Source organism: Perca flavescens, unplaced genomic scaffold, assembly GCF_004354835.1.
Source record: "Perca flavescens isolate YP-PL-M2 unplaced genomic scaffold, PFLA_1.0 EPR50_1.1_unplaced_scaf_23, whole genome shotgun sequence".
Lineage (NCBI taxonomy): Eukaryota > Metazoa > Chordata > Actinopteri > Perciformes > Percidae > Perca > Perca flavescens.
This window is the reverse complement of record NW_021166659.1, coordinates 106,440-121,439: the sequence shown is the minus strand read 5'-3', so window position 1 is coordinate 121,439 and position 15,000 is coordinate 106,440. Positions and strand designations below refer to the sequence as shown.

Sequence of the window (15,000 nt, the reverse complement as noted above, 5' to 3'; positions counted from 1 at the left end):
CAGCCACGGAGCTCAGTAAGCAGAGCTCTAGTCTGGCTTTATTTTACGTTCAACAAGCTGTAAAACTGCAACCCACCTTTAGAATCTAAATAAAACTTTCCTCTTATTTGTGTAATCAGCATGTGACCCGTTTCAACTCCACCCTCAAAGAATCAGAATCGGGACTCAATAAGAACTGGAATTGAAAGGAAGAATCAGAATTGGAATCCGAATCGTTAAAGCTCCCATATTATGCTCATTTTCAGGTTCATAATTGTGTTTTAAGGTTGTACCAGAATAGGTTTACATGGTTTAATTTTCAAAAAACATCATATTTTAGTTGTACTGCACAGCTCTCTCTCACTGCTGCAGATCCTCTTTTCACCAGCTCTCTGTTTTAGCTACAGAGTGAGACCTCTTTTCTTCTTCTTCTTCTGTACTATCTTTGATTGCACTCGCACATGCTCAGTAGCTCAGATGTAGATCATGTCAGCTAGCTCCATAGACAGTAAAAGAAAGTCTGTTTCTCCAACTTTAGTCAGTTAAAGCCAGCTCATTTTGACCAGCTCACCAGGAGACTGAAGGCAGGACACATTCAGAAACCAGATCTCACTCAGAACACCAGAGATGGATGTTTTTCAAAGTTTGTATGTGTGTGGAAGCACCAGAGACACAAAATAACACCCCAAATCACCAGAATAAGTGTTTTTTTTTCATAATATGGGCACTTTAATATCTAAACGATGCCCAACCCTAATCCAGATTACAGCCTTCACACAGTTTGACTAGTGTCACCTGACTTGACATCTAGATTTCAGTGCTACCCTCCTAAGAAATAAATCTGTAAATTAAAAGTTCTGGCAGCTCATTACCGGGACTTTGTCCCGTAATTAAAAACAGAGCTGCTCCGTTAGTAAACTTCTGAACTAAAATCTGTTCTTTAATCTCCCCGGGATGTAAATAAACAGAAATGCAAACTGTGAATCACGTTCTACGGACAATTTCTGTGAAAAAATACAGAAATGCAACTGTTAAATGTGCGGTAGGTAGGATTCAGATCCAAGACATCAACAACTTCTCAGTCCCTCCCCCCCCTTTCCGTTAAAGCCCAAAACGGTCTCCTAAGCCCCTCCCCCCACAAGGGAGGATTAATGCCTGTGCATGAGTAGTGATTGACACACAGTAAGACACCTCCCCCTGGCCCTGATTGGTGCATCTGAACAGTTAGACACCTCCCCTGGCCCTGATTGGTGCATCTGAACAGTTAGATACCTCCCCCTGGGATCTGATTGGTGCATCTGAACAGTTAGACACCTCCCCCTGGCCCTGATTGGTGCATCTAAACAGTTAGATGCCTCCCCCTGGCCCTGATTGGTGCATCTGAACAGTTAGATACCTCCCCCTGGGATCTGATTGGTGCATCTGAACAGTTAGATGCCTCCCCCTGGCCCTGATTGGTGCATCTGAACAGTTAGACACCTCCCCTGGCCCTGATTGGTGCATCTGAACAGTTAGATACCTCCCCCTGGCCCTGATTGGTGCATCTGAACAGTTAGATACCTCCCCTGGCCCTGATTGGTGCATCTGAACAGTTAGACACCTCCCCCTGGCCCTGATTGGTGCATCTGAACAGTTAGACACCTCCCCCTGGCCCTGATTGGTGCATCTAAACAGTTAGATGCCTCCCCCTGGCCCTGATTGGTGCATCTAAACAGTTAGATACCTCCCCCTGGGATCTGATTGGTGCATCTGAACAGTTAGACACCTCCCCTGGCCCTGATTGGTGCATCTGAACAGTTAGACACCTCCCCTGGCCCTGATTGGTGCATCTGAACAGTTAGACACCTCCCCTGGCCCTGATTGGTGCATCTGAACAGTAAGACACCTCCCCTGGCCCTGATTGGTGCATCTGAACAGTTAGACACCTCCCCCTGGCCCTGATTGGTGCATCTGAACAGTAAGACACCTCCCCCTGGCCCTGATTGGTGCATCTGAACAGTTAGACACCTCCCCTGGCCCTGATTGGTGCATCTGAACAGTTAGACACCTCCCCTGGCCCTGATTGGTGCATCTGAACAGTTAGACACCTCCCCTGGCCCTGATTGGTGCATCTGAACAGTAAGACACCTCCCCTGGCCCTGATTGGTGCATCTGAACAGTTAGACACCTCCCCTGGCCCTGATTGGTGCATCTGAACAGTTAGATACCTCCCCTAGCCCTGATTGGTGCATCTGAACAGTAAGACACCTCCCCCTGGCCCTGATTGGTGCATCTGAACAGTTAGACACCTCCCCCTGGCCCTGATTGGTGCATCTGAACAGTTAGATACCTCCCCCTAGCCCTGATTGGTGCATCTGAACAGTAAGACACCTCCCCCTGGCCCTGATTGGTGCATCTGAACAGTTAGACACCTCCCCCTGGCCCTGATTGGTGCATCTGAACAGTTAGATGACCAGCATTCTACTGGAACATAGGCTCAGTTTCAGCTAATCTCACAGAAAGGTAGTTTTAGAAGTCCTACTTACTGCACCTTTTAATACACAGATATTTATATAATTCGGCATCTTTTCTATTCTCCTCTCAGACGGAGAAGTTTTCTGGGGCGATGCCTCAGGAGGAGGACCTGTCTCCCGTCTCCATGGCGACGGAGGCGGCCCAGGAGTCGGAGCACGAGAACATGAAGATGGTGCTGAGTGCTGAGCCCCGAGGCCCGAGACGCTCCAGAGCCGTCCGCAGTGAGATCTAGATTCAGACCACAATCACTTCCTGTGTGTGTGTGTGTGTGTGTGTGTGTGTGTGTGTGTGTGTGTGTGTGTGTGTGTGTATCTGTGTGTGTACGTGCGTATCTGTGTGTGTGTATCTGTGTGTGTGTGTATGTGCATATCTGTGTGTGTGTATGTGTGTGTGCGTATCTGTGTGTATGTGCGTATCTGTGTGTGTGTATCTGTGTGTGTGTGTATGTGCATATCTGTGTGTGTGTGTGTGTGCATATCTGTGTGTGTGTGTATCTGTGTATATCTGTGTGTGTGTGTGTGTGTGTCTGTGTGTGTGTGTGTGTGTGTGTGTGTGTGTGTGTGTGTGTGTGTGTATGTGTGTGTGTGTGTGTGTATCTGTGTGTGTGTGTGTGTGTGTATCTGTGTGTGTGTGTGTGTGTGTGTGTGTGTGTGTGTGTGTGTGTGTGTGTGTGTGTGTGTGTGTGTGTCTGTGTGTGTGTGTGTGTTTGTGTGTGTGTGTATGTGCGTATTTGTGTGTGTGTGTATGTGCGTATTTATCTGTGTGTGTGTGTGTGTGTGTGTGTATGTGTGTGTGTCTATGTGTGTGTGTGTGTATGTGTGTATCTGTGTGTGTGTATGTGCGTATTTATCTGTGTGTGTGTGTGTGTGTATGTGTGTATCTGTGTGTGTATGTGCGTATCTGTGTGTGTGTGTATGTGCGTATTTATGTGTGTGTGTGTGTATGTGTGTATCTGTGTGTGTATGTGTGTCTGTGTGTGTGTGTGTGTATGTGCGTATCTGTGTGTGTGTGTGTGTGTGTGTGTGTGTGTGTGTGTGTGTGTGTGTGCGTATCTCTGTGTGTGTGTATGTGCGTATCTGTGTGTATGTGCGTATTTATCTGTGTGTGTGTGTGTATGTGCGTATCTGTGTGTATGTGTGTATCTGTGTGTGTGTGTGTGTGTGTGTGTGTGTATGTGCGTATCTGTGTGTGTGTGTGTGTGTGTGTGTGTGTATGTGCGTATCTCTGTGTGTGTGTGTGTGTGTGTGTGTGTGTGTGTGCGTATCTCTGTGTGTGTGTGTGTGGTTTTAGACCATGTGAAGGAAGGACCTGGAAGATGAAAGGCGATGAACAGCTGTTCTCTGCTGTGTCTGTGACTCTGTAATCACGTTATGACATCATCGTGACTCTGTAATCACGTTATGACATCATGGTCTCTCCGTCAGATCTGTGTGTGAGTGATGAGGCATCAGCTGCTGTCAGAGAAGAAGCAGCAGACTCTGATACAGCAGAACAGAACCGGCCCGGCCCGGCCCGGCCCGGCCCGGGGGAGATGCTCAGGGTGCCGGCAGTCTGAAGGAGTAAAGAGTAGTTCATGATAAAAAAAATAAAAAGACATAAACGATAAAGAAACGCCAGAAAAACACAAAAAAATTACAAAAAAGTGTTTTTTTTTTTTTTAAACGACATTAAAACTTGAATGAAAGTGCAAAAAACTGTTTTAAAATAACAACAAAACTGAAAACATTTAAAGTGTTTAAACATCAAAAAGAAAAGACGTTTTCCTGCAAAAATTGTCTACTGTAACAGAGAGGGACAGGCTGTGATGGGGACACCTCTCGGCTGTCTACTGTAACAGAGGGACAGGCTGTGATGGGGACACCTACTGTAACAGAGAGGACAGGCTGTGATGGGGACACCTCTCGGGCTGTCTACTGTAACAGAGGGACAGGCTGTGATGGGGACACCTCTCGGGCTGTCTACTGTAACAGAGAGGGACAGGCTGTGATGGGGACACCTCTCGGGCTGTCTACTGTAACAGAGAGGACAGGCTGTGATGGGGACACCTCTAAGGCTGTCTACTGTAACAGAGGGACAGGCTGTGATGGGGACACCTCTGGGCTGTCTACTGTAACAGAGAGGGACAGGCTGTGATGGGGACACCTCTCGGGCTGTCTACTGTAACAGAGAGGGACAGGCTGTGATGGGGACACCTCTCGGGCTGTCTACTGTAACAGAGAGGGACAGGCTGTGATGGGGACACCTCTAAGGCTGTCTACTGTAACAGAGAGGGACAGGCTGTGATGGGGACACCTCTCGGGCTGTCTACTGTAACAGAGAGGGACAGGCTGTGATGGGGACACCTCTAAGGCTGTCTACTGTAACAGAGAGGGACAGGCTGTGATGGGGACACCTCTCGGGCTGTCTACTGTAACAGGCTGTGATGGGGACACCTCTAAGGCTGTCTATGGGTGATGGGGACACCTCTCGGGTTGTCTACTGTAACAGAGAGGGACAGGCTGTGATGGGGACACCTCTCGGGCTGTCTACTGTAACAGAGAGGGACAGGCTGTGATGGGGACACCTCTCGGGCTGTCTACTGTAACAGAGAGGGACAGGCTGTGATGGGGACACCTCTCGGGCTGTCTACTGTAACGGAGAGGGACAGGCTGTGATGGGGACACCTCTCGGGCTGTCTACTGTAACGGAGAGAGGGACAGGCTGTGATGGGGACACCTCTCGGGCTGTCTACTGTAACGGAGAGGGACAGGCTGTGATGGGGACACCTCTCGGGCTGTCTACTGTAACGGAGAGGGACAGGCTGTGATGGGGACACCTCTCGGGCTGTCTACTGTAACGGAGAGGGACAGGCTGTGATGGGGACACCTCTCGGGCTGTCTACTGTAACGGAGAGGGACAGGCTGTCTACTGTCTACTGTAGGAGAGGGACAGGCTGTGATGGGGACACCTCTCGGGCTGTCTACTGTAACGGAGAGGGACAGGCTGTGATGGGGACACCTCTCGGGCTGTCTACTGTAACGGAGAGGGACAGGCTGTGATGGGGACACCTCTCGGGCTGTCTACTGTAACGGCTGTGATGGGGACACCTCGGGCTGTCTAGAGGGGACAGGCTGTGATGGGGACACCTCTCGGGTTGTCTACTGTAACGGAGAGGGACAGGCTGTGATGGGGACACCTCTCGGGCTGTCTGTCTACAGGCTGGAGAGGGACAGGCTGTGATGGGGACACAGGCTGTGATGGGGACACCTCTGTGTCTACTGTAACGGAGGGGACAGGCTGTGATGGGGACACCTCTCGGGCTGTCTACTGTAACGGAGAGGGACAGGCTGTGATGGGGACACCTCTCGGGCTGTCTACTGTAACGGAGAGGGACAGGCTGTGATGGGGACACCTCTCGGGCTGTCTACTGTAACGGAGAGGGACAGGCTGTGATGGGGACACCTCTCGGGCTGTCTACTGTAACGGAGAGGGACAGGCTGTGATGGGGACACCTCTCGGGCTGTCTACTGTAACGGAGAGGGACAGGCTGTGATGGGGACACCTCTCGGGCTGTCTACTGTAACGGAGAGGGACAGGCTGTGATGGGGACACCTCTCGGGCTGTCTACTGTAACGGAGAGGGACAGGCTGTGATGGGGACACCTCTCGGGCTGTCTACTGTAACGGAGGGACAGGCTGTGATGGGGACACCTCTAAGGCTGTCTACTGTAACGGAGAGGGACAGGCTGTGATGGGGACACCTCTCGGGCTGTCTACTGTAACAGAGAGGGACAGGCTGTGATGGGGACACCTCTCGGGCTGTCTACTGTAACGGAGAGGACAGGCTGTGATGGGGACACCTCTCGGCTGTCTACTGTAACGGAGAGGACAGGCTGTGATGGGGACACCTCTCGGGCTGTCTACTGTAACGGAGAGGGACAGGCTGTGATGGGGACACCTCTCGGGCTGTCTACTGTAACGGAGAGGGACAGGCTGTGATGGGGACACCTCTCGGGCTGTCTACTGTAACGGAGAGGACAGGCTGTGATGGGGACACCTCTCGGGCTGTCTACTGTAACGGAGAGGGGACAGGCTGTGATGGGGACACCTCTCGGGCTGTCTACTGTAACAGAGAGGGACAGGCTGTGATGGGGACACCTCTCGGGCTGTCTACTGTGATGGGGACACCTCTCGGGCTGTCTACTGTAACGAGGGACAGGCTGTGATGGGGACACCTCTAAGGCTGTCTACTGTAACGGAGAGGGACAGGCTGTGATGGGGACACCTCTAAGGCTGTCTACTGTAACGGAGAGGGACAGGCTGTGATGGGGACACCTCTAAGGCTGTCTACTGTAACAGAGAGGGGACAGGCTGTGATGGGGACACCTCTAAGGCTGTCTACTGTAACAGAGAGGACAGGCTGTGACAGGCTGTGATGGGGGGACACCTCTAAGGCTGTCTTCTGTAACAGAGAGGGACAGGCTGTGATGGGGACACCTCTAAGGCTGTCTACTGTAACAGAGAGGGACAGGCTGTGATGGGGACACCTCTAAGGCTGTCTTCTGTAACGCAGCTTCGTGTGAACGCTGCAGATACGTTTCTGTCTCATTGTGTTCAGAGTGGACGGACCACATTCCTGCTGGATTACTTTGTCCTTGTTTTTACTGTCGACGTGTCCAAAGATAAAGTCTCACAGGATTAAAACCTGGGCACAGATTAGTGTCTGATGACCCTTGAGACTCGGGACACGGTCACTTTGTGTTAAACCCTCACACTGTCCCGTTGACTGGGCACTAGAATAATCAGGACTTTTAGCGTGTATAGAGCCAGCATATCTCCACCAGACTCCATGTAAATAATCAGGACTTTTAGCGTGTATAGAGCCAGCATATCTCCACCAGACTCCATGTAAATAATCAGGACTTTTAGCGTGTATAGAGCCAGCATATCTCCACCAGACTCCATGTAAATAATCAGGACTTTTAGCGTGTATAGAGCCAGCATATCTCCACCAGACTCCATGTAAATAATCAGGACTTTTAGCGTGTATAGAGCCAGCATATCTCCACCAGACTCCATGTAAATAATCAGGACTTTTAGCGTGTATAGAGCCAGCATATCTCCACCAGACTCCATGTAAATAATCAGGACTTTTAGCGTGTATAGAGCCAGCATATCTCCACCAGACTCCATGTAAATAATCAGGACTTTTAGCGTGTATAGAGCCAGCATATCTCCACCAGACTCCATGTAAATAATCAGGACTTTTAGCGTGTATAGAGCCAGCATATCTCCACCAGACTCCATGTAAATAATCAGGACTTTTAGCGTGTATAGAGCCAGCATATCTCCACCAGACTCCAGGTAAATAATCAGGACTTTTGTCGTGAGATTAACATTCTTTTTGGCCAAACAAATTTTGTAGTTTTTTTAGATGCTGTTGCAACAACTAGTAACGTTAGAAAAACTACAACTACCACACCGGATCTAGCTAGACCGGGAACACAACAACAGGCACGCTGCACACACTGGTTTGGGCTCGCGAGCCGGCCAGAGAGTAGCTAGCAGGCTAACGGTACGTTTTGGGTGGATGGCGAGCAGCAAGAAGCCGAAATGGACACCAATAAGATTCTGAATGGAAAGTTTACTTTTAAAAAGATGCCAAATGGTTCCACTGACGAGACCAAAGTGATGTGTGTGTTTTGTCGTTGTGAACTGAGCTATCATCGCAGCACACACACACACACAGACCTGCAGACACACACACACACAGACCTGCAGACACACACACACAGACCTGCAGAGACACACACACACACACACACACACACACACACACACACACACACACACACACACACACACACACACACACACACACACACACAGTGCAATCCCCCCAATAAAATTATGAATCCCCTCCAATGTTGAATCCAAAGTTCTGTGTGTGTGTGTATTAGTCTGGTTCTGATTGTGTGTGTGTGTGTGTTAGTCTGGTTCTTATTGTGTGTGTGTGTGTGTGTGTGTGTGTTAGTGTGGTTCTGATTGTGTGTGTGTGTGTTAGTCTGGTTCTGATTGTGTGTGTGTGTGTCTTTGTGTTAGTCTGGTTCTGATTGTGTGTGTGTGTGTGTGTGTGTGTGTGTGTGTGTGTGTGTGTGTGTGTGTGTGTCTGGTTCTGATTCTGTGTGTGTGTGTGTGTGTGTGTGTGTGTGTGTGTGTGTGTCAGTCTGATTCTGATTGTGTCTCTGCTTCTGGCCCGCAGGTCTCGGCCGGGTGAGTCCGTCCCAGATGTTTGTAGCCAAAGAAGAAGGGACCAACTCCCAAGACGACGCCACGGACGAGATCATGGACCGACTCGTAAAGTCTGTTACCCAGAATCCCTCTGACCGACCGTCCAGCCCCAAGACCCGCAAACGCTCGCGACTCAACAGGAAGTCCAGTGAGTACACTAAAGAAATCACCATCACCAAACCCACCAGACTCCATGTAAATAATCAGGACTTTTAGCGTGTATAGAGCCAGCATATCTCCACCAGACTCCATGTAAATAATCAGGACATTTAGCGTGTATAGAGCCAGCATATCTCCACCAGACTCCATGTAAATAATCAGGACTTTAAGCGTGTATAGAGCCAGCATATCTCCACCAGACTCCATGTAAATAATCAGGACTTTTAGCGTGTATAGAGCCAGCATATCTCCACCAGACTCCATGTAAATAATCAGGACTTTTAGCGTGTATAAAGCCAGCATATCTCCACCAGACTCCATGTAAATAATCAGGACTTTTAGCGTGTATAGAGCCAGCATATCTCCACCAGACTCCATGTAAATAATCAGGACTTTTAGCGTGTATAGAGCCAGCATATCTCCACCAGACTCCATGTAAATAATCAGGACTTTTAGCTTGTATAAAGCCAGCATATCTCCACCAGACTCCATGTAAATAATCAGGACTTTTAGCGTGTATAGAGCCAGCATATCTCCACCAGACTCCATGTAAATAATCAGGACTTTTAGCGTGTATAGAGCCAGCATATCTCCACCAGACTCCATGTAAATAATCAGGACTTTTAGCTTGTATAAAGCCAGCATATCTCCACCAGACTCCATGTAAATAATCAGGACTTTTAGCGTGTATAGAGCCAGCATATCTCCACCAGACTCCATGTAAATAATCAGGACTTTTAGTGTGTATAGAGCCAGCATATCTCCACCAGACTCCATGTAAATAATCAGGACTTTTAGCGTGTATAGAGCCAGCATATCTCCACCAGACTCCATGTAAATAATCAGGACTTTTAGCGTGTATAGAGCCAGCATAGCTCCACATGTAAATGAGTGAATTAAGGGTTTATTTCAACCAAACCAGAGTGGTGATTGTTGGCAAGGGCGAAATTGTCAATCACACATTGGGGGGGGACAGCTGTGGGACTTTTTGTGTTGGCTCATGCACACAATTTTTTTAATCAAAATAAAATAAAAGTCAAAGTCCCAATGTTTGTAATTGTCTAACACAACAAGGAATTTTATTACATCTGATCGTCAAACCAACGTATACTCACCCTGTAATGATTACAGCATCGGCATCAATTACAAGCCTGAATTGACAACAAAGCGGCCAGTGATCTCTCTCTTATATTCTTCTATAAACATATAGTGGCTATGAACATTTTGATTAAATTACTGTTACAGGATAACAATATTCTAATATCAAGTCTTGTGCAATGATAGTAAAACAGTTATGTACTAATGAGGGAAAATGCTCTTTATTTTGTACAAATTTAAACAAAAGTAACTTGATTAAATTTTTTGATTGAATTGAGGCCCGTGGGATGATATTTTGTGGCCCCCCTACTTGACATCAAAGTTTAGTTTCAGTGCAGCCCGCGTGTTGTTCTGAAACGCACCTTTTCGCTGAGTCGTTGCGTGTGCCACGCTTGCCACGCTTTTATTTAATTGTGTTATCCCTTCCGGGCTACCGTAGCTAGTCTCGTGACAGCTTCCTGCGGCATTTGTTCTCAACGGTTGTCAAGCTAGCCAACCGTGAAGTACCTGGGGAAGTATCACCGTCAGTCACTTGGTTGAAACGTGTTTCGGAGTGATGGAAAGTATATGCCGTCACCCCGTTCCAGTCATGTCTCTTCGTGAAGAGAAAGGTTGGCGATTGATATCGGGTGATGACTCAGAAATGATGTCGGGAGACCTCAAAGATGACGACCAGTCCGATGATTACAAATCAAGTGCAGCTTTATTCAAACGGCGAACAAACTTTGATGACACTGGAACAACCATGAGCATACAGACACGTCTGCCCAAAGACGAACCACATGTACATCATAGTGAATACCTTTTAAACACTTTTTGTGCTTCCACAGCATGAGACCTCTATTTCAGTAAGAACAGTTTAGTCTTAAACTACACCTTTTATGGCACATGCTCCTAATAGATTCTCACATTCCTGGCTCCAATTCCTCTGTGTGACAGTTGTGCCCATTCTAAGCTAAGTTTTACTGTGAGACCATATCATCTTAAACTGACTGGTCTCTAGAAAGTCCTTAGAATAGATAAAATTACATTCAAACGTCTGCATTCACACATACCAAACCTATCAGGCGATGAGCACAGGCAATTTCAGTGAAAGTGGGAGACAGAATGTTTTTTCTATCAAGCACAGGGGCACCCCTACATGTCTCATATTCACACAGAAAGTTGCGGTGTACAAGGAATATAACATCAGACGTCATTACTCAACTAGACATGCTGAGGAGTATACAAACCATCAGGGAGATGAGAGAAAGAACCGGCTCGGCAATCTTAAAAAATGTCTATTGAGGCAACAAGATTCATTTAAGAAAGCAAACAAAGAATACGTTTGTTGAATACTTGACCACACTCTACCTTCGAGCGGCCCCCAGGTAAATTGAGTTTGAGACCCCTGGTTTATGCAGTGGGGACCACAGTGGATGTATGGAGCCAGAGGTTGCTCCCTTCTCAAGAGAGCCTGTACTCCCTTTACCTTACCGGACATGTTAGCTGCACCATCGTATGTCTGCCCTCTCAACTGTGAGATGGGCAAGTTCAGTCGGAGCATGACGTCAGTGGCAACTTCATCAATGCTCTCTCCAGTTGTGGAGTTAGTTTCATACAGCCCTACAAACTCTTCTCTAGGATCTAGATCTTCACCTACATACCTTATACATATGCACTCTTGCTCTATCCCAGCAATATCTTGAGTTCCATCAATGATCAAAGAATATTGCACTACAGGCAAATGTTGTACATCCTGTGCTATTTCTTAGATAATAGACTCACTTATTATCTGAAGTATTTCGTTTTGGATCATTGGACTTGTAAAATTGCAAGCCAGGAGGCCAGCTTGGGATCATCCTCTGCCTTGTATTGAAGTAGCTGTTTAAAGTTTCCTTCATTCTGCTCATGACCTCTGAAAGCATTGCCCTGCCTCGCCAAATACTGTACGCCACCAACTATCTTCAAAAGGTTTTCCCTGGCTTGTTCTTGTTGTTTCTTTTGTGCACAAGATAATGTTGCAGTGATTGGTTGGGCTTCGTGTATGTACGTGGTCACTGCATGTTTATGGCTCTGGCTTTTCCCATGATTTTCAAATTTTTCAACAGCCTTCCTCCAATTCTTGAATCCAACATTAATAAATGCAGAGTCAGCCTTTGTAGTAATGTTTGGCTTCTAGCCTCTGAATGCCCTACAGCAGTAAAAGCACAGAGCTCCCTTGCTTATTGGGCAGTAATGTAGCCAGGGATTTCCACAGAACCACCTCTCCTGGAAAGACAGTTTTGTCGGCAAGAAGTTGTGTTGGGATGGTCTTGACATTTGGCTGGTTCGGGGTATGTCCTAGCTCCTCTGCTGATGCCTGTTCTCATCTACTCTTGTCTGGACATCTGGCTCATTTGGGGTATTTCCATCTCTTCTGTTGCTACGTGTTCTTCCTGCCTACTGTCACCTACACTGAAGTCGCTCTGCACTACCTGTAATTCAAAATGAGTAACATCAAAACTTTCTGATATCTGTACTGTACTATTAGACAGTAGGCTACACAATAGATCACCTAACATTGACAACCATAAAAAGTTGCACTAAACGGGTCCAAAGTGCTATTTTGTAACATAAACCGGGTGGTTTGAATCCTGAGTGCTATTTGGCTGATTTAAACCCGTGGTATAAGAGACTGTATACCACAGGTATGATATGTTATCTATTTTTAATGCACTATTTGTTATGGAAACTGGTTTATTACAGCAATGAGGTGTCTCAGGGTTTCGTGATATATGGCCAATATACCAGAGCTAAATGCTGCATCCAGACACTGTATAAGAATAGCTCTTAGCCATGTTATATTTGGCCATTTACTACAACTCCTTGTGCATTTTTGCTTAAGTATCTACAGCACAGGTGTCAAACTCAAGGCCCACTGGCCAAATCCGGCCCCTCGCAGCTTTTCATCCGGCCCTCATATCCATTTAGGTTCACCATAAATGTTGGCACACATAGCTTTTGTCACTTTTCTGAAGTTTTTGTCACTTTTGCGGATGCTTTTTTCAACGTTTTTTGCCACTTTTACAGAGGTATTTGTGTGCTTTTTCCAATGTTTTAGTCACTTTTTCCAGCATTTTTTTGGCCTCTTTTTCAGAGTTTTTTTGTGGCTTTTTTCATTGTTTTTGTCACTTTTTCAGACATTTTTGATGCTTTTGCGATGACGGCTAAGGAACTTTTCTCCGACTTTTTCAGGACTTTATGTCGACCGAACTGTAAGTGAGAAGACTTTATAAGACATAATAGGGTCAAAGATATTTGACTTTTCTTGAACTCTACATCTGGCCCTTGATGTGATTCTCATTTCCAGTGTGGCCCTCACTGAAGTTAAGTTTGACACCGCTGATCTACAGTATACCTCAGCATCCCCCCTACTCTCACTCACATCTGTCTGATTCTCTGCCTCTTGCTGAAACTCGCTCTGCTGGATGAGTCAAATAATACAGTCAGACAAACAGATTTTACCCGGAGGTAACTGTCCCCCCCTCTTTATTTCACATTTATTTCCCACTACATGTCACCAATTTTATCCCACAACACTTTCCCTGGCTGGCACTGATCATGCACAATTAAAATGGTCCTTTTATCTAATGACAATTTATGTAGATATTCCCACCAAATTATTGTGTGATAAATGTATGTAATTGTTTCGTATTTTTAAAACATTTCAATAAGTAGAGCTATATCTTTGTTTTGAATGCACAATTACGACAGCCTTAAATAATCCACTGGTCTAGAGATTATCCCAATACTTAAAAATAAAATCACATTTTCTATAAATCTAAACATCATTTGCCCTTCATAATTCTCATAAGAATGGCCATGATCCGCATATTCTTTTTCCTCTAAACTTTGCTTTTTTGTTTCAGCAATTAAACATTGTTCTTAGGGGCGGCTTGTTACCACATCTTACCCTATAACGTTACATTCACTCACAATGAATGTCTGTTAAGAGCTATTAATGTCAGTCTGGTGTCCTGTACCTTACTTCTCTGTTAAAAAGGCATAAAATCTCCAGAAACTTACTTTCTCTTTCTTTCCAAAGAAATTACGGATGTCAGCTGCTGCAGTCTTTCTCTTGTTCATTTTTGGCCACTAGTGTGAAATATAACAGCAACGTAAGAAAGAACAAATGGCTGGACTCTAAAATAACTTGCTAGATAATAACCCAATTCGGAGAACAGGAACGTGGCCCAAAACGCTAACGTTGTTACAGACGTACAGTACCTTTGACAAGCCTGTCACTGACCACTATCCCAGTTTGCTTTAAAGCCAGGCTACATGCTAGCGTGTATATACAGTAACGTTAGCTAGCTGTCGGCTAGCTTGTCAATAGTCCCTCCCATTCATACAAGCTGTATAGTATTACAGTCGAAATTCACAAATTCTACAATTCGAAATTCTAGTGAAATCCACCTGGTTGTTATCTAAGGGATTATGTCGGCCAAATACAGGAGATTTACCATTCATAGATATGTGCCAAATTTCTGTCAGATTTCGCGCTCCTAACTCTTCTTCTTCTTCTTTGGTTTTTCCTAACTCACTGACGGCGCACGAGCTACTAAAGGTATAGGGAAAAATGACATGGATTTCAGGAGAAATAGGTTTTGTAAATGTACAGTGTAAGGCGAGTCGAATGGATTTGGGAAATGGACCGGCCGGGATTTTATATTTTCGGAGCTGGAAAGAAAGACGCATTTGCAATCACATCGATATTGCCCGCATGATCCTACAGTATGATCACATATTGGGGGGGGACAAATTGTCCTTCTTTGAATATTGGGAGGGACGTGTCCCCCTGTCCCCCCCCATAGAATTACGCCTATGATTGTTGGAACAGTGGAAAGATGAACCAAGATGGCTTTTGGTAGTTTTATTTAGTTTCTGTCCACTTTGAATTAAGTTTTTTTTATGATGATAAAAGTCCTGATTATTTACATGGAGTCTGGTGGAGATATGC

At 46.3% G+C, this 15,000-nt stretch overlaps 1 protein-coding gene across 1 annotated transcript in view; it reads left to right on the top strand.

Moving 5' to 3' along the window:
- Positions 1–15,000, top strand: part of LOC114551620 (FH1/FH2 domain-containing protein 3) — a 22,962-nt gene that overhangs the window by 5,460 nt on the left and 2,502 nt on the right. Inside the window, exons 4-5 of the mRNA XM_028572626.1 lie at positions 2,564–2,714; positions 8,734–8,910. Coding sequence (XP_028428427.1) covers positions 2,564–2,714; positions 8,734–8,910 — 328 coding nt within the window. The remainder of the gene's footprint in view (positions 1–2,563; positions 2,715–8,733; positions 8,911–15,000) is intronic.